Below are 20,274 nucleotides of genomic sequence, written 5' to 3'. Positions count from 1 at the left end.
CGTTGCTTACAGCTGTTTTATTTTGTGTTCAGGGCAATAACAAAAAGAGCAGCAAGGGTCATGCATCCAGCTTGAGGTGATTAAAATCTACTAAATGTTTGGCGTCTGTTACTAATAGCCATGGCATGTAACAAACATTACTCATGCGCCTCTCGCAGTGTCATGTTTCTCTTTCAGTGGGATTTAGTTACGTTGATAATTTTTTTTTTTTGCAGTAACGATGTCATGCCGGAAGTCGTGTTATCTTGCGTCTCGCGGAACGCTTCCCAAATTTTTGCTGGAAATCTCTGGCATCCATGATGATGAAAAAGCTGTTGTCAATACGTAATTATTTTGTTGTTGGGTAACAGCAAAAAGGTGATAAGCATGTTTGAGCACACGACCTTCATCAGTTATATTTTCTTGTACAAAGCGTCATATTTTATTGTTCCATCGATAAATTTTGCGAGCTTATATATAAGCATGCACCCTTCATTTGTTTCGTTTGAAATTGCAAGGTTAAAGGGTCCCTGAAAAGGGTGTTTAGGTTGTATATAATACGCTTGTATTATGTAGAGTACAGACCACCAAGTGTTCGTGCGGCGTACAGGAACTCAAAAGCAAACCGATCATTTACAGTATATTTGTAAAAATTCACGCTTCCAAGCCTCGCGGAGACCTGCAGTGCCGGACTTTCGTCCGAATCCGGGCCTCGCGCAACGCGTTACGTCAGCAGCGAAGGCCTGTCATTGGTTCCCGTGGCGTCTCTTTCTGAGGTCATGCAGGCTACCATGGCCGCGGCCGTAAGTTCCGCCCCCTCCCGCTCGCGTCGGCAGCCGGCGGAGGGACCGAGTGGGTATGGCCGGCTGAGGGTCGCCCACATTGGAGAGAGAAAGGCGCGAAGACGCCTAAATTTATATTTTGACTACAGATAACTCTGCTTCCTCGAAACGCGCTAAAAAAAATTCTTGCTGGAGGCTCTTTGTGAAGCGGAGTACTTTAATATCCTAAGCATATCGCAACTTTATTCGGAGCCCCTTTCAGAACCCCTTTAATTAACGTTCTATTCAAGGGATGCATACAAAGCTGGATGCCTTCAAGCCATAGCTTATATAAGGTAATCGTATTGAATCTGTATTCAGTATACTGACTGTTACAACGCTAAACGCGCACTTTGCGAAAGCTACTGTTGTGGGTCGCCAATGCTGCCCACCATTATAATTGATGAGGATCACATACACCAGGCAAGTAAATCATCCAAACTTGGCTTTGAGAAAAGAAGACTGTGGTATGCCATCTTACGTCAAATTCCGGCGCGAATAGGCTAGTGGCTTAACCGAGAGAAGCATTTCACGATGCGCGTTTTGCGTTGCAACAGTCTATTGATAACGGCCCTCTATGGGTGTGCCTTTAAAAGATGCTTACTTTCGGCTGGCGTTTACTACTAGTTACTCGCACGACACACCAGATAGAGATTGGACCCCTACGGTTTATCAATATTGTCCAGCGGGAAAGTTAGTGCCACCTTATATGCGAGTTTCTTACAGAGCACTTCAGCCATCACGGCAATGCCGGGAATATGAGGTTTCGTATTTGGCTTGGCTAGTGTTGGGCCGAAAATGTGGATACTGGCTCTGAATTGGCAGCTGCACCCATGTACGTTGCTCCGCGATGCCTTTCTCTGCGCACAGATAAAGATATTTTAGTAGCGCTCTTTTCACAGCTTCAATGAATCTAACGCAAGTTCTATGCTGATATGAAAACTTTCACAGCATTTCTTCGAGGTTTACCGGTAGAAGAGTCGTATTGTTATGGCTGAATTCACGTTTTATTTCATGGTGGGTTGAGTGCAGTGCTGCCTATTTTGAAACTCTATCATGGTACCAAAGCGTCGCGCAGCTACTGGGAGTGTAAAATGTGCGTTGCATGAATAAATGAACAAGAATTTAGGGCTTCGTCAGGTTTCTCCGGCACGTGGTTCCGCTCACTGGCTGTGATAACTTTGCACAGTTCACTGCTTGCGCTTCATCGGACAACCGTAATAAGACTCCTTTAGCCACCCGAAAAGCTTGGTCTCTTAAGCGTAAAGCTTTTATGACCGTGACGTTGTTTCTCTTTTTTCTGCGCTGTATTGCGCGTCCTAGAGGCAACACCCACTGATTGTCCGACCGTTGGCGTTCAACCAGAACGGGAAGGAAACGCTGAGCGCTCGTAGCGCGATAGGCCCTGTCAACACCGCCAGTAACACGGCACGACCATCGACCTGGCTGCTATCATGTCACGCCACGGAGGCGACGTCATCGGCCCGGTGACAATCAGAAGGCGGTGCACTGACAGCGCACTGTTTGGCAAGGGAAAGCCCGTCCGAGCGTGGCGTGCGAAATCGTTATCTTTCGAGGGGTGTCCGAGCAATCATGAGTGCGTACGCGTGCCCTTCCAGATCGTCCAGATCGCAGAGGCCTGCTCTCGTGCGCACCGCCCGCGCGCCCTTTAGTCTTATCGCGTCTGTTGTCGCGGAAGCCTTTGCATCCCACGCAACGCGGACTCCGGGGAAATGTGTCGCAGAAAGCGGCGTATGAGAAGTAAACAGAGTCGAGGACAGAGGCCGCTGCGGTCAATCTATAGTGAATGGCACCCACTGCGCCGGTTCCCGCATTGTTTTCCTTCGTGCGGCCTGCAACAATAAGTCTGCATTCGCAGCTTTTTAGGAGATACGTAGCGTTTATCTCACCATCGATATCATTACTGCTGCACACATAGCCTGATCTACAAGGGCCCATGCGCTCTAGTCTGACCTTACTCAGCCATGTTTGGTGCAGAGTTTTTTTTTTTTTTGGGGGGGTGGGGGTGGGGGGGGGGGGGGTAACGATACCTCGCTTTTTCGGTGTCACGAACATCAAGTAGAAACGCTGCTATCAAGGGGATGACCAGCAATCCTCCAGTCACACGGCACTAGTTAAATCCGTGAGGCGCTGCGACGCAGCTACCCGAAGTGGCCCATTCATCATACAGCCAACGAGCTGTCGTCCTGAGCGATTTGGTTATGTTGAACAGACTACTTTAATAATTCGCTGTGGCTAAAAATTTCATCGGCTATTTTCGGGAAAAGAGCACTTGTAGTTTGTCAGCAGAGCAACCATGTCATTTTTTTTTTTGTTACGCTGGCCACCACTAATGAAGCTCAGTTTTGCTGCTACATTTACAGGGTCTCTAAAACAACCAAAAAAAGAAAACTGTGAACCCCTGTCCGAAAAGTAAAAGTAAACAAACATTTCTGTAAATATCCAGAACCTTTTTCAGCATCACGAGTGTCTATACTGTCTCTCGTTGCCATTTAGTGTTGTGCTGGTTTGGGTTGCCGATGCCGCACATCGAACACTGGTCCTTGAGGATTCATTGCCCTCGGGCGGCCTCGACCCTTTGAAAGAGAAAGGCATGCAGTTTATCCATTTCTTCAGCGTAGCATCGCTTCACCGCCATTTGATATTAATGGACCCATTTCCAAAGGTTTCTCCATTGTGACAAAGAAATAAGAGCTGATGCTTGCTCCAGAAACGTTATTTTTTAGTGAGGCAATATGCATGCATTTTATAAAATAACATACGGGTAAATCGGAACCTCATGAATGCTTCTTTGAGCACCACCTTGCATAGCCAGATCTTGAACATGCCTACCAATAAAGTAAAAAAAGAAAGAAAGGCACGTTGTGCGCGCGGCCACACTCTTTTGCTTCACATTTCAGAGTCGAGTTACATTGTGGAGGATGCCGAATATCCAGTGGTCCACAATGTGTCTGGCATCTGTCTTACTCGTAGATTTACACACCTCGTTTTTACGAATATTTATTATCTCTTTATTTCTGTTTACGAATACAGTTGAGCCCCCTTGTATAAGCCGCAGTTATACCGAATGCTCGCTTATTATGAACGAGGGTGGTGCTACGGTCAAAACATGTATCAGAACAATGGCACTGCTTCTCAGATACAACGAACAAGCGTGCCCGCACAACTTGGTTGTAGCGAACGAGGAGGTGTCACAAACCCCGCCCCGCAGTCGAAAACCTCGCGCTACCTGCGGCGGCAGTGACCGAAGAGCGTCTCCCAGTCCCCGTGACGCAACCCCTCCCTCCCCACCTTCTTTCGAAAGAAAATGGCGACTCGAGAAAGTAGTAATAACGGTGGGACGTAAACAATGCCGAATAATCTGCTGTTTACCACATGCGGCCGTCGAAATGTGTCAGCTGGAAGGCGACACTTGCACTGGTATTGAGAATAGCAATCTTCGTGTTATCATTCTTCTGTGCATGGGCATGCACGGCAGCGACCTACGGCGGCCGTTCGTCATTGTCAAGTCTCGCAGGCCAAGGTGCTTTGCGAGCTGCGCTCTTTTACGCTACAGGGACAACACAAAGGGCCTAAGCAACTTTTGTTTGTTTGATGAATGTGCCACTGGCCATTAGTTTAGAAAGGGGGTATAAAATGACGCACGACTGTTCGCCGACTGGTTTATTCATTTCAAGCACTATATGGCATAAAAAAAAAACAAGGAGAGGTTCCTGCTCGTGCTCGACAACTGTGTGGAGCACTACATACTGACCTTTCTGACTGCGGTGACCAAGCTCTTCTGCAACAGAATGCGACACGAAGGACAAGCCACTTTAGAGACGGGCATCATTTACGTGCTATAGGCGGCGCCGCGTCACAGCTTATGCTGAGAGCAACTAAGAGACTTCTTGCTGGATCTCTTATGTTCGCCGCCGTGAAAATGATTGAGGCCGCTTGGCTGGAACTGACTGTAGAGTTCATCTCAAATTGCTTCAGTGAGGTATAGATTTGAGTACCCGGGTACGACGAAGGACGTGGTCGAACACCCACGAGCTCAGACGTACTTGTAAAGGTGGCAATGTGTCATTCATGCAAAGCTGGCAGGATATGAAGTTGTTTGTGATGACTTGGTCTGAGTGGATGATAATTCCGACATTGCAGAGCCGTTACAGTACGCGAAACATAACTACTCCTCGACTGCCAAGAATATCATAAACAGGAAGAAGGGGCCGACCTACCACCGGCCGCCATGAACATTTCAAACGCGATTAGTTATAACGCGTCCCCAAATCAGCTTGTCAACAGAAAGTGGGCCGCCGTAGTGGCTCAGTGATTATGGCGCTCGGCTGCTGATCCGATAGACGCGGGTTCGATCCCGACCGCGGCGGTCGAATTTCGATGGAGGCGAAATTTTAGAGGCCCGTGTACTGTGCGATGTCAGTGCACGTTGAAGAACCCCATGGTGGTAGAAATTTCCTGAGCCCTTCAGTACGGCGTCCCTCATAGCCTGGGTCGCTTTGGGCCATTTAACCCCAATAAAACGATAAAACGAACAGAAAGTGTCTCGGCGAGGAGCACATGACCACGCTGGCGAGTTTGGAAAGCGCCGTGACAGTGTCAACATTGCAAAAGCGGACGCGCATAGAGAGAAATAAACACCGCTTGTGTCTGACTATTTTTGCCTTAAATATGGGAAGTCAGCTTACTAAGAACCTTAGATACAACGAACGCAATATGCGTGGCCTTCAGGCTCGACTGTATTTTATATCGTTCTTTACGTTACTTGGCTTTGAACACAAATTTCATTTCATCGTTACTATTCTGAAAATTGCAGAATCTCAGCAGTTTCATGCCCGAGGGTTGTGGCGTGAAGAAAAACACATCTGACACTTCGATAACTTCGGCAGTTGCTTATTTTTTTGCATCATGAATGCTAGCGGCAAATACATTACTGCACAGACACATACACCTCTGTGAGATGCATGCCGGACATCTATAAAGCACACGTTCCGTAGGCCTGCGGTTCCCACCGGCACAGTGACTGTGGGTGACCATATGCGCATGAGGGCCTTGAGGTGCACGGTTGTGAAATAGGGCTGTTTGGCAGCTGCAGGCTAGGACTCGCTTGCGCATTGCACTAGTAGGCTTTTATTTTGGAATATGATCCTTAATTCGTAGTGCCAGATGCATATCAAAGCCCGCTATTAGAGCGTTTATGCTCGACAAACCTATCGTGAGCGAGTTTTGCCATCCGCGGAATCTAACGTCAGGTAGTTGCGAGGTTCAAATATAAAGCTTTCCGGCTTGTATCGCATTACATTTCGAAAATAATTCCCAGATGATTGCGTACTGCGGACCGATCTTCTGGTTAGCCGCAGATGTTTTAGTGTGAGTGCAAGGGGTCCCAAATAGGTGGAGAGAAGCTTTGAAAACCAGTTCCGCTCAGATAAAATCAACGTCTTGGACGTCTCTCATGAAGCTGTAAATAATTTCCGCGGTATGATGCGGTGTGGCAAGGGATTTGATGCCACAGATTTCCACATGGGCTTTGAGAAACGCCATAGCCAAAGGCTCGGGAATTATTTTGGACACCTTTGGTTTTTTAACATACACTGACATTGCACGGCAGACAGCTGTGTTTGCATTTCGCCTCCATCAAAATACCGCTGCCGCGACCAGGATTCGATCTGACGACTTTGGACTCAGCTGCTGAGTGCCATGTCAACTAATCCATCACAGTGCAGGACGCGTGAGCTTCAGACAAAGCAGATAGCTCTGTTGTTAGCCGGTGGCTCTAGACCGCACTTATGGAGGTGGAAGCCGGACACAGGCGGTAATGAAAGCAGGTTATATATGGCTGACAGACATGGCACCTACGTGCCCAGGTCACTCTTCGCCAGCCTCTGAGATTTTTATCGCCGATACAGTTCAGTCAGCAACAAAATTTTACGGGACGTGAGCGTGCGCAAGAAAAGTTTATTTCGGCGTAGTCGCTCAAGCCAAGTGTCCTGAAATGCCAGCGATTATGAGAAGAAGTGCGTGCTCTATTCACTGCTAACAATACCAAGCAGCTGAGTCGTGATGCAGCGCTACAGCAAATTTCATCCCAACCGCACACATACTGTTAACTTTTGCTGGTGACTGTGCATGTCTAAATTACTACATTTTTTTCTTCTAAGTACTAGGGAGGCACTGTCAAAGTTGAAGGTCTAATGAAGTATCTAATGGTGCTGCATGGAGGTTGAAGAGGCACAAAGCGTTAAGAAATAAAAATTATTGCTGAGTAAGCCGCGTTCATTGTGGTTAAGCACAGGGCAGAGACCCCCTTTGGGAACACTCGCGCTCTTCATCGCGCCGCTCGAACCCTTCAGCTCGTTCGTCCATCTTCTTGCACGTACGCCGGGGGTGATTGCCCGAGGGGGCGTTCTTCGTCCCCTTTCATAGAGAGGAATTTCATCGTACGACGGGGGCGCCTCGTTGCTGACGATGTGATTCACTCTCGACTGATAAACTGTGCCGCGCCTTATCTGCGCTTTAAAAGCCGGCGCCTTTCGGAGCAACACAGTGGCACCATTCAGACGAGAATGTGCGAAAGCATTGGCGTGGCTACCGCGATTCCGCGGAGAAGAAAAAAGGCGTCCAGAAAAAAACCTCAAAGCTGGTGAGCTTCTTTCACGGTGTTACCTTCAGCCTGTGCCACATATAGTTTTTGTTCTTCATATAACTTAGACCGCTAGAAGGTGGACACAATGAAGCTGAACTTATGAGCTGAATTGCATCTGGCAACAAATTCGATAGCCGAGGGCGGCGGCGAGAACAAATCCCAATTAATTATTACAACTCTTGAGTACATAAGCACATGAGCTAGGACGTTCTAAGCCTGGCTCATTTTTTTACAATTCATCGCAATACGCTTATGTGATGACCGCCTTCACACGGAGGTAGCAACGAGCTTTGACTCTCCGCGGACATCTGTTTGTTTTGAGTAGATGATGTCAAATTCCCTGTAGGGATATTCCGTTTCTTCGTTCTTTTCAATTCGCTCACCACCTCAACATTTTCATAAACGTTTATTGTCTCTCTATCCGAGCGCTTTTCTGGATAGCATGAGCCGAAACAGACTAAATTGTCGCTGCTATTATGACAACTTCACTGTGATAAATATATTCGTCAGGTTCGATGTTCTTGTTCCGTTTCCACAGAAATAAACAAATATATAGGAACATTTAGCTGTTATATGCACTACAGTCATGCAGCACGATGTATTGAGCAGGATTTTATCACATATACTGCAGCTCTTAAGTTTATTTGCCTCACTGCAATTACGACCTCGTACTTTAGTTGGCCTTGAAGCTTGTGGGGCACTGAACATGATTCTTTGCTTCACACTTTGCAGTGTCCAACACCACCATATTCTTACATCGGTGAGGTTCTGCGGACAGGGAAGTTCAGAACAAAAGGTTTTTTTTTTTTAGTGCCTCAGTGTCCACAATGTTTTCGGCTTCGTCCCTCCGTTCAATCGGTTTCCCCTACTGAGCGTGAACTTGTGCATGCCAGCTTAGGTCGCGGTTCAAGACGCTTCTGCTTGTTTTGCATCGGTTAAGGCATGCTGAGCTCGCATTGCTTCATTGAGGCCGTCTGCCTTTTCAAACGCGAATTCACGTGGAACACCTCATGTGGCAGAGGGGCAGCTCATGGTGCGCAGAGTGGGCCTCCTTTCAGCCCAATATTTTTCTCCCGAAAAGGTGGCATTGAAATGTCTCTGTGGTCCTTAGTCTCATGCTACTTCTCATGTCAGCTTGTCGTTTATAGAAAGGGCACATAGTGCTTCCCTTGAAGACTTTATTCTATAATGCCCCTCTAAAAATTTAATATGGCATCTGTACGGGGTCCTTGTTTTTATTAATTTATTTTGAAACTACTGGCGAGGACAAGTCGAATAGCTTTAGAGAACTTGCTGTTGGGCTATGGTTGGCATTGATTTATTCCTGATTTTAAAGGCACATGTTTTTTGGCGCCTTTAAAATCAAGAATCGGTCGAAGGACTCGTTACTTCTTTTTCGCGAAGAAACAGCGCTCACTATAGGCTCACAAGAGCGGGCTGACGGGGTAGTTGGTACTGCATTGTGAAAACAGCGCAAGAATGAAGGACAAAGAGTGACACAAAATATATGTGTGCGTGTGTCTGGTATCTATTGTGTTACTCTTTGTCTTGGTTTCTTGCTTTGTATTTTCGCGATCACTAGGCTCGATAAACTGTAAAAAAAAAACGGTCTGCGCTTGCTCCTTTCTCTCGTCCCTTTTTGTTTCATAGCTTTTTTCTCGTATGCGGCTCTTTGCCTGCCGATTTCCAAAAGGCCCGGAAACATTCTCCCTAACGGGACAATTTCTTTGTCTATGGTCGAAATTCCGCAGCTGCTGGGTCGAACTTCGGAGCTTATTGACATATATCAGATGCTATTAACTGGTCACGAGATAAAGCGATCAGTTGGCCAGGATTTCAAAAGTAGCAGTCGAGGACCGTTTTCAAAAGTGTTGCGTCCGACTGTGTTTATGGTTTATGAGGGTTTAACGTCGCAAAGCGACTCAGGCTATGAGGAACGCCGTAGTGAAGGGCACCGAAAAATTAGACCACCTGGGGTTCTTTAACGTGCACTGACATCGCACAGTACACGGACCTCTAGAATTTCGCCTCCATCGAAATTCAACCGGCGCGGCCGGTATCGAACCCGCGTCTTTCGGGACAGCAGCCGAGCACCATAACCACTGAGCCACTTCGGCGGCACCGACTGTGTTCAATTTAAATAACTTGAACATAAACTTGTCCAACAGGGGAAGTGTTTCGTCGTGCAGCGAATATACAGGCCTTAGAAAAGGCATCTTGATAAAACGAGGGCTGTTTTCGATTCAGTATTGTCTGTGGTACTGTGCAGCAGAATACAGCTAAGATGTGTTAACTAGCACGCTGGTTCATTAATGTCTAATAGTCAACTTTTTATCATTTACAGTTTGGCTCCTTATTTATTTAAACGTAATATGGTAATATGCGTACCAGTGTTTACATTTGCGAAAAGGCACTTGCCGCCGCTGCAGCAATTTTGGGCCCTAACACGGGCGAAACCAAACTCGAATCGAATAGAAGGAAACTAGAATAAAATTAAATCTGAGCGCACTTTCTGAGTGCATGTCGCTGTGTAAAAGCTAGCCTCACAATTTCGCTTAATTAGATTCGCTCCGTGTAGCACCGCAAACCATTGTCTTCAACTTCCACGACTGGCGCGCGTCACTCCTGTGCCCCCGCAAGGAAGACGACGACGTCTCTCTGTTTTTCATCATTTTCTAAGGCTTATCATCATCGCCATCCCTGAACGCATAAACAAAGATCTGAGTCAGTTCCCCCGATGCGGTTGTATCCGAGCTCTCTGAGAAGCAGGGAAGCCTGCTAGACGCCGTCATTGACTTGGAAGTTGACATGGAAGGCGAGTACATGCTGAGAGAGTCGTTCCTGGCTCATTCCTCGTATCTTAGTGAAGCACGGGGGTCGGTCTATTTGCGGCACGCTACCCTGGCCGTGGAATTGCTGATGCTGGTCGCTTGTTGACTCGGCACGCTGCGCACATTTCCTGGTCTACCTTGAACAATCCAACAACTTAAAACCGTTGAATGTGTGAGCATGCCGCTGCCTGTGGTATAACGGGACGTGACCGTTTCAACTGCTTTGCTGTAAGAATGCATGCTCCACTATAGAACACTTCTACGTATTTCTTAGGTAATCTAACGGTGCTAAATCCTCTGGACACTTTGGCAGACGGGTCTGGCCAATCGCTTCTGTATTAAACACGCATCGGAGATTAGTGGATTACTTGTACCGCTCCTAGCTCGTTCAACCTAAGCATCCCTTTTCGAGCCCGGCCCTTTGTCTCAACCCCAATGCAGCGCTCACTGAGCCCGTTGCCATCTCTTAATTAAGTCCCGCAAGTATCCCTCTTCCTCGTAACACCCTCCTAAGAGGTTGCGCTAGGCAACTCAGAAAGAAGCAAAGCCTTTCGATTGCGACCAAGCCACGCACAAGCCGGGCTATTGTTTGACAGGGCCGACGATAGTCCCGTAGCGAGGAGGTGCGTTCAACTGGGGGACCCTACTGAGGCGAGGTCGCTCGTCACTCCGGGGGTATTTACAGCAGGCCGAATCCGTGGCGCGCATTCTCTCGGAAGAGTAGAAGAGTGTAACAGCACAAGCCTAGGACATTGCATAAGTTCAGGTTCGTACAAGTGAGCGGAATGCTTCAAGCCGTAAGTTGGGGATCCATGTGCACAGTACAGTGTGGAGTAAATTCGGAGGAATGCGCGAGCGCGACTGTGTCAGCGGTCTTCGTGTACTTGCCTCCTGACTTTACAGCCTTTGAGCAAGATTAGAGCCCGGGAGGTTTGCTTTTAAGCCGTGTAGTGGGGCTCCTGCAGCATTCGTGGAAGTCCTACCCCATTGGAGGCAGTTGCAGGGGGCAACACCAAATTTCTTCTTACGTTCAGGAAATTTTGATCACTAAGGATGCATTACAAGCCACACGGTGGAGCTCGGAAGGAAACCCACTGGGATGTAAACTGTTGACAAAGGGCTGTGCTTGTGCTTGAACCAAACTTCGAGCAAATTTCAGCCTGCGTAATGGTGAACGACGGATACCTTCTACGAAAGCCGGCTGAAGGTTAGTAAGTTCGGAAGTTGTGGCATCAAAGCCAAAGAAGGGTCTCGGGGACCTTCACTGATGCGTACGCTGCCTCTCAATATTCTGCAATGCACTGCACGGAAGAAGTCCACTCAAGCCATTCCTGCACTTCAAGATTACCTCTCTGAACCGCATCTGCTCTATCACTCGAAGTGTGTATTTTAACCGAACAGCTACGCCTAATTTCAATCTGGAGAGTAGGCTACACCGTCGAAGAGCAGGGGTATGCACTATTGTCGGGAGTATAAACTCTCGCAATATGTTCACAGCGCTCGATTTTTGTGTGTGTGCAGCTATGCCCTACAAAGTTAAAACAGAAACTTGGGCGAGTTGGTAATCCATTGAGTAGAAACGGCGCGAATTGAGACGGGAACAAAGGAAGACACGCAAGGACGAGCGCTAACTTCAAGAGAAGTTTATTTCTTGGCCCGCTTAAATATTGCCGCATAGCATTATTTGTTCATGCGCAAATCCGCCGGCATGCGACTTATACTTTGTTTCTGGCGAGAGATGCAACCAGGTTTATCTGAAATGTTTGTAGCCGCGCGCAATGCAGATTGTTGTAGTCGATTACCATGCCTTAACTCGAAAGTCCTTCGTTATAGGTTCAAATTGAGCGAGGCCGAGAACAGCGGTGATGCTATTCGACGACCGCCCAACACGCCTGTTGCTACCGCCACCATCGAGCAGTTCAGTGCTTTTTGGGCGCAAATCAGCGCAGTGAAAAGTTTAATTTAGAACCCTGTCGGTACCTTCCTGAGGACCGGACTGCCGTCACCCCTACGTCACAATATGTACGACAGGCTCAACCAATAAATGAAAACATATTGACAACCAGACGAAAAGGTACGTACTACTGTTGATGGCGAGAACTGCAGCGTCATTTCCTTGCGGCTAAAAACCTTAGTTCCCGTGCTGTTACTGCCACAGAGAGATTGCCGACACATGCTTCCTTTACCCTTGCGATTTTTGCGGCTTCAAGGATTTCGCGGGTATAAGCTGATTGTTGTGCCTGTTTATCGCTTTCGTTTCCGCGAAGTATGGCTTGCATGTTTTATGCTCACAGTCCCTGCAATATATGACTATACCAGCATGTCCTTTCATTGTTTCATGTCGTACATTATTATGATGCTCCTTCAAGCGTTCATTGAGACACATTACTCTTTGTCCTACATATTGTTTGCCGCACGATAGCGGGATGGAGTAAACAACGCCTTCTTGGCATGGCGCGAATTGATTTTTGTGCTTTATGGAACACTCCTGTGTAACAAAACTTAGCGCTGTTCACTTTTCTGCAAATCTTTCCCGGCTTATAAGCAGAAAGTAGTCGTTAAAAGCATTCGTAATAACTCTAAAATTTCCCCCATGTAGACGCTATTTAACGTCTGCCTTTGGTACAAGAGCATGCATAGGACCATGCATTGCACCTATGCTAAGCGATCTACTATTGGCACAAAAGGTCAGGAAGCTCAAAAGTCAATTAGACGGATCCAAGGTTGTGCAGTGCTTCGTTCCGTAGACGAGTTTCTTATCCTGACAGGCACCAATGTTAACAACTTCGAAGCAATTAGACCACAGATCCAAAGCATTCTTGAAAATTGCCTTCATCTGCTCATATTAACCAGTAAATGCCTGCAGGATAACGTGCGAAGAATCTTGGACCTCAAGCTCCCATTTATGCCTAATCATGCATATTGGGCTTACTAACCACGTAACAGTAAACGATTACTTCCGTTTCCGCAACCTCTTTCTAAACTAGTACAACGTGCTGTGGCCAAGTCGTGCTATATATATTAATGCACTTAAAAAATCGTGCATCCGTTTAATAAAAGATAGCCTCAATTATCAAGCCCAGCGCCTTGTACACTTTGTTTACCCCCTACAACTGCTTGTCTCGATAGCCGAATCGATTCTTGTAAGTTTAAAGTCATCCAGAAGGATCAAAAATGGTGGAACGTCTGCAACAGTTAGAAAAAAAAGGTTAGCAGTAGTACCGTACATTCACCACCTCTGACATAGACTGAAAAAAGATGGGCAATCAGTAGACGTTAAAGTAGTCTTCTCGGATCCTGATAAGCTGGGGAAGATATGCAGAAAAGTGAACAGCGCAAGGATTCCTGCATTGTCAGGAAGGCGTTGTTCATCATGGTATCGTGCCGTAAGCAAAATGTAGGATGCCTCATTGAACGCCTTAAGCAGCGTTAAAACAATGTACATGAAATGATGAATTGACGTCTTGGCATGCGCAGTGATAGACACAACAATCAGCTCACTCACGAAATTCTTGAAGCCGCAGAAATTGCAAGGGTAAAAGAAGCATGTGTCAACATTGCGCATGTGGCACAATGTATCAGCAGCTTTTAGTACGTATCTTCTCGTGTTATGGTCGATATCTTATCATTTATTGATTCAACCTGTCGTGTATATTTCTGGGGGCCAAGCAATAAACTGCAGTTGGAAGTTAGCGCTCGTCTTTGTGCGTCTTCGTCCCAGTTGCAATTCGCGCTGCTTCTACTGAACAAGTAAGTTGCCTTCAATCTTCGTGCCTTAAGGCTGTTTCACCTGCAAGCGATTGAGCGGCGCATCATGGCGAAAAACGTTCAACTTGTTGGAATGTCGTCGTTCTGGCCGCTCAATTCGGCTCGAGCCGCCGCGACCGCTCGGAACAGGATTTTCCGCATGTGAACCAGGCTTCAGGCTTCGCGGCGAGCCTTACAACGCGCCACTGGCTCTCGAATATTGTTACAGCATTGTTAAATGCGCGGGAACTGAGTCCCATCATTCCAGGGGCAGGGCTTTGGGAATTTCAGCTAGCGACGAAAGAGTGTGGTCCGCTCGAACGTCAAGGTATGCAGACACACAAACAAAAGAGAGGGCGGAAATTGCAGCGCCATTGACTGCTTAGTGGCGAATAGGGTACTAAGGTGAACAGCTATCCTTGACAAGTCAGCGTCGTACAGCTTGTTCCTTGCACGCTGAGCAGAACAGTGTTCCGCTGTCCGCTTTTCTTGACGTGGGTCGAGAGGGGTCTGAGGAACGCTGGCGCGTTCACTGGCCCCTCCAGTTCATGGAAGAGCTTCCAGTGTCGCCCGGAGTGTCTGCCCCCAGCGGTGGGGTGGACCGCAGACTGAAGGAGCGCCCTCCTCCTGCACCCTTTTGTGTCCCTTCCCTTTTGCCACAGATCGGAAGCGCAGCCTTTTCGTTGGTGGCGGTCTTCTCAATGTCGCCTCTCGTTCGCGAAAGGGGTTCCTGACGGGCGACACGGCGCCATTTCTCTCTGACGCAGGTTACGCTACTACAAGGAGACCCTGCTAGATATGGTACTGCGCATCCTCACGTACTTCCTCATTGAGTTCCCGCTCCGACTGCGCTCTTTATTCAGCTGGTGTCCCTCATCGAGGCAGAGCCTCGACGATGCAGAACGCCGGGTCCTTGGCTGTGAGTACACGCCTTTCGTCAGTTCTCGCAAAGAATGCCTACTTCTGTGTTAGAAGCGCTGCAGTTAAATGAGCTCCCGGAGTCAAGACACGTGCGCCGTGGCTGGCCCTGTCACTGCTTGCACGCCCGTTTTATTCGCAGCGACACTTATCTAACGATAGAATGCCGTTCAGTTTGACATGTTCTAAAGTCTGACGTCTTGTTCGGAAGTGGGTGCGCTAGAGTGCAAATGATTCAGGACCAGTTCCTCAAAAACGCTGCGTCTGTAATGTCCCTGATTCTTAGTAGTGAGAGGCCGCGGTGGCTCAGTGGCTTTGGCATCCTGCTGTGAGGCAATGATCGCCGAACGGGATCCCAGATGCGGCGGCCGCATTTTGACGAAGGCTAAATGCAAAAAGCGGCCAGTGTGGTGTGCGATTTCAGTGCAGGCCGTCTGCCACAGCCGGCTCTATACTGTAACTTGCAAAAGGTCGAAGAATATCTCTTTGTGGCTGCAGTAGAGGAAGAATATCCCGCATGGCGAGACACACAACCAAAAGGCGGACCTACATCTGTTACCATGGAAGAACTGGTTTGGTTTGGTTTACTGGGGTTTTACGTCCCAAAGCGGCTCAGACACGCCGTAGTGAAGGACTCCGGAAATTTCGACCACCTGGGGTTCTTTAATTAACGTGCACTGACATCGCACAGCACACGGTCCTCTAGAATTTCGCCTTCATCGAAATTCGACCGCCGCGGCCGGGATCGAACCCGTCGGCGGCCACCACTCAAGAACAGAACGTCAGCCTTTTTGCCTTTCTCTGGAGCATAGAGGTCACCACTATGCTCAAATCAAACGTGCCGCTTCGACAACGCGTGGTGTTCCTTGTTGCTGCGTCACCACGTTTGTGTGACCTTTGCGCTGTCATGTCTGATGTTTTTCTTTGTAGTTCTCTTGCCTGTTTTTTTACTTGTGTGCCAAGCGGTTTGATAACAGAAAGTGACAAGACAGAAATAATTGCATTTTAAATGGCGGTAGCGTGGAGTGCCGTCTCGGGGCGGCTGTAGAGCAATGGTCGCAGAATCTCCTTTGTCGAGCCACGTGGAGTTCTGCAGCAGCTCGCCGCTGACTCTCGCAGCAGTGGACAATTTGCGGAATTTCAGGAAAGCTGACTAACAGGAAGGTTTCTTGTAACCAAAAATTCGTCGTTCACAGACCCCGCCTTCTCTTCCTTCTCTGCTGTCTGAAGGGGTTAGCGCGAGGGGAGGTGTCAGTCACTCTCCGCTGTATTATTTTTCGAAAAGGTGAGGGGGCTGCTCCCTAATCTCCGTGAACCTGAAGCCCCTACGGTCACCACCAGCTTTCTAGGTAGTGCAAAGAGCAGTTGTCAAAAGGTCACAATGATGCCTTTCGTTCACAAGCACCTGTCTCGCCCCGCTCCTCGCGTTCACATCCCTGCTCTGTCGTGTCCTTTCAACAGCATTCCTCTCAAAGGGGCCCCCCTCCCCTTTCTTTCTCGAACAAAAATGCAAGATCGTCGTCTGCGAACGATTTTTCGTGGGTTGGGGGTGGGTTCCCCTTGGATAAGTACCTGCGATATGCTGCAGTGTCGCATTACTGCCGCGCAACTTTTTCTTGATTTCTGGACTGATATTTGTCGAAACTGGTGTTCTTGATTTAAAGGGTATCTGATAAAAAAAACTGCAACAAGAGCTAGTGGAACCTGCTGCACAATTTGCCCCGACTGACGGTCTTTCTTAGTCTTTCTCTGCCACACTGAAAAATACGAACAAAAATGCAGTGTCGGTCCGCTGCAACATTTCATCGAAGCCTCGGTCGCAATTTGACGTTGGGTTAATTTCTGGTTGAATGTGCATATTGTTGCAATGCATTGTCTTCATGTTGCCCTCCTTGTTCGGTGTGGCTTCGGTTGCTGAAGAAGAATTTATTACACCCGTTTCCTGAAATTAAATTTAATGGACAGGGTTTTTCATTTACGATGCACGAAAGCACGGAAAAGAAGATAAGGACAGCTTGCCCGCCGTCGAGACTGCGACTTCAATTATTAGAAAGGTGCTTAAGAGGCTGCGAAGAAGCTGTTTATAAAATGAGGTCCAATATGAAAGTGAAAAACTAGTCTGCGCAGAAAGAGGGATTTTTTTTTTTGCTTCGCTATCAAATTTAAAATTATAAAACTGAAAAATTAGTGTGCTTGTCGCACATAGAGTAACCATTAATCGAGTGCTCAAACTATGTTCCCTTTCGAAATTGGAGAGACCTGTGCTTATTATTGGGGCATTCTGATATCGCAGTGACTGCGTGTTATCACTACTCGAGTTAACGTCGTTCATTCTTCGTTGCCTCCACCCTCAATGGGAAACTTGGTAATTTTGCAAGCACCTTGAAACTATAAACTATGCATTCAAACTAGATGGTGTGCTTATTTTTTTTTCTTGAACGTTGTGCTAATATGCGCGCGGGCTCACTACGAAAGTGCACGCCTGCCGGCTGTGTTGTCTGCCAGAAATGAACTGTTGTGCACAGTTTTTAAATATTATTCCACCATCAACTGACCTCATTCTGTCTTTCCCCTCTTTCTTTCCTGTCACTGTCCTCTCCCTATCCTATTTATTTCCGCTGGCTGCACCTCGAGCGCTTCTGGATACATTGGCAGATGCCGCGGCATCTATAACTATAAACAAATTACGCTATTGCGCCATACCCTTACGGCGGAGCTTGTGACCCTCCAACTTTTCGCCCCCCCCCCCCCCCCCCCATCCGTTTGGATCTGGGAAACGATCTGCTGCATGCAGTAAAACAATTTACTGCACGCTTCTGTCGCCGCTATTCGAGCACCTTCAGGAGCACAGCAGCATCCCTTAAACAGCGACAACGCAAGTACAATAGTATTGGCTGCTACGCGCACATGTCAATATACCTGTGCTTTGCTGTTTCGGACAGGTTCTGAGAGCTCGCGCTACCACTTCCACCGCGCTTGCACCAGGTGCACACAGCAGGCCAGCGTATAATATGGCGACACCCTGGCAGCGCTTACTGTAAATCTCCATCAGATGGCCTCAGTTCTGCGCCCAGTAATGGCCGTCACTGCCATATGCAGCCTATTCTTTCGTAGTAAAGTGGGGCACGGACCCGCGGAAGGCAGTGTTGCCATGGCGTGGGAAACGGATGACTGGTTATTCTCGTAGAAACAGGATTGTTGGACGGCTGATGCAATGGCGGAAGCTGCCACTCCATGCATATCAACGAGCATTCCTCATTGCCTTCCTTCTATAAGCCTAGGACCTGCACTGAGTTTTCTTGCTCGTGCGCACTTTCCAGCTTCTAGGGCACCTATATCGCCCAGTTGTATTTAGTCGAGACCGGCCGGACGCCCACGTGGTGGCTCACTGTTGATTCCTTCACAGCTATGCGGAAGCCGTACAGCGGCTACTACGTGGACGTGGGGCGCATCAGCGACAGCCCTCCGCGGAACAGCCGCGTGTGGACGGTCCACTTAGAGCCTGACGAGGATGAAGGCGCCGAGACCCTGCCGCTGGTGCTAGTGCACGGCTACCTATGCGGCGCGGCGCTCTGGGTACTCAACATGGAGGCGCTGTCCCGCCGCCGGCGCGTCTACGCCATCGACCTGCTGGGCTTCGGCAAAAGCTCGCGGCCCACGCTCTCCAGAGACGCGGGCACCGCCGAGGCGCAGATGGCTCAAGGTGCGTGTGCGTGCTTCGGCCGTCTAGGACCTGTCTCCGTGGTAGGAAGCTTGTTTCCGTTCGAAGAGTGTGCACTAGGCACACTCTCATCAATCAGTCTTCAGTCAGTCCCTGCGATGATTCAGACCAATATTACAAGACTGACTTCCCATGAAGCCTCCTAAGCCTTGACCTGTGAAAATATTATACACCTTCTTACAGGACAAGAGGTTGTTTGCACAATAAGTAGCTAATGAGTAGTTGCAGAAAAAGTATTTCGAGTATTTGTAAACTTCCTATTCTCATGTCAAATCAGACTGTTAGCTAGTTTGTTTCTGGCCCAGGAAGTAACCTAAAGTGTATATCTGCTCGGTAAATGCGCACGGGTCGTGTTATGTTGGACGTTGGTTAGGTTTTAGCCGCCTACTTTAGGGCTCCATAAGGTTACAAGGATGCATGTGTCCAGTCTCTGGCTCCAGAAATCTTCGCGCTCCCTCGTACCCGGTGCCCCTCTAGCATTGCCCCATTCCATATAACTAAAGAGTGGCTCAGCTCGAGGCCGCAGATTTACCAATCCTGTGCTTCCGGCCACAGTGCCGCTTGTCCCAGGCACACGCGGGCAGCCTGCCTCCGTGCTTCGCTCTAGCTTGCCGCATGGTTTGCAGCGCTCGAGGCATGGCGGCGCCAGGTGGGCCTGGAGAGGTTTGTGTTGCTGGGCCACAGCTTCGGCGCCTTCGTGGCGGCGGCCTATACTCTGCGGCATCCCCAACACGTGGAGCACCTGATCCTCGAGGACCCGTGGGGCTTCTCCGAGAGCCGCGTGCCGGACACGGCTTTCCAACTGCTGCCCTGGCTCGTGACCGCCTTCACGCTCGGCCTCAAATTCTTCAGCCGCGCCGACATCTGCTCGGTGCTACGCGTTAGCGGAATCTTGGGTGAGGCTCTTCTTGCCCTATAGTACGCAGCCCAGAATCAAAGCGGAATTTCACCTTTTCTAGCAGAGTCTCATCTTTTAAATGAGGTACCGTGTGGCAGCATCGGAGGCGTTAATTCGCATTCATGTAAACGTTGTCCCTTCTCATTAGGCCGTTGCTCCAATGAATGGGGTGCGCTTTTTGCTCATGTATGTGGAAACGGGGGGGCTATCCGCGCAGCCCTGGGCGATGGGCATGCCATTTGCTCCCCACCTTGATTTGCAACGCTCACGCTTCAGTGCGGGCTATGTGAACACAAGCTAACGTGCACTCGAAGCAAAGATTGCTACGCAACGTGAACCCAACGCCGCGACGGGGGAAAGTCGACCCCCCACTAGCGCCACCCCTGTCTGAGCGAAAGGTTTCGCTGTAAAAACCACACTGGTTCTGTTTTTTTTTTTTTGGCAAAACGAGCCAAAAATTTAGTCTAAAAAGGGACCATCCTCCCAATCACTCGCTTCAAGAGTTGCCCATAAATGTGCCCCTTATGCGCTCGACTTGTAATAGTCTTACTTTTCGAACGTTTCCCGTCACTCTTTTAATTCTCACGTAAGTCTATCTGTATTTCCTCATGGTCTCAATGCGCAAATCACTACTTTCCTGCTCGTACGCAGTCCTCGGGGCAACAGGATGAGGGACTTACGTTGTGGCAATG

At 48.5% G+C, this 20,274-nt stretch overlaps 1 protein-coding gene across 6 annotated transcripts in view; it reads left to right on the top strand.

Moving 5' to 3' along the window:
- The window catches only part of LOC149351609 ((Lyso)-N-acylphosphatidylethanolamine lipase-like), a 38,829-nt gene that overhangs the window by 8,033 nt on the left and 10,522 nt on the right, over window positions 1-20,274 (top strand). For 4 of the 6 annotated variants that reach the window (XM_089580937.1, XM_089580934.1, XM_089580935.1 and 1 more), the window contains 3 exons: window positions 14,813-14,964; window positions 18,370-18,666; window positions 19,311-19,580. In XM_089580937.1, the coding sequence (XP_089437063.1) occupies window positions 14,813-14,964; window positions 18,370-18,666; window positions 19,311-19,580 (719 nt within the window). Of the gene's footprint in view, window positions 1-7,113; window positions 7,465-14,812; window positions 14,965-18,369; window positions 18,667-19,310; window positions 19,581-20,274 lie in introns of those variants that run through there. The other 2 variants (XM_089580933.1, XM_089580936.1) reach the window with 2 other exon arrangements.

The sequence above is a fragment of the Amblyomma mixtum genome, chromosome 3 (genome assembly GCF_055824585.1).
Source record: "Amblyomma mixtum isolate Tamu chromosome 3, ASM5582458v1, whole genome shotgun sequence".
In the NCBI taxonomy this organism is placed as follows: domain Eukaryota; kingdom Metazoa; phylum Arthropoda; class Arachnida; order Ixodida; family Ixodidae; genus Amblyomma; species Amblyomma mixtum.
Note: the sequence above shows the minus strand (reverse complement) of the source record. Positions and strands in the feature narration are given on the sequence as shown.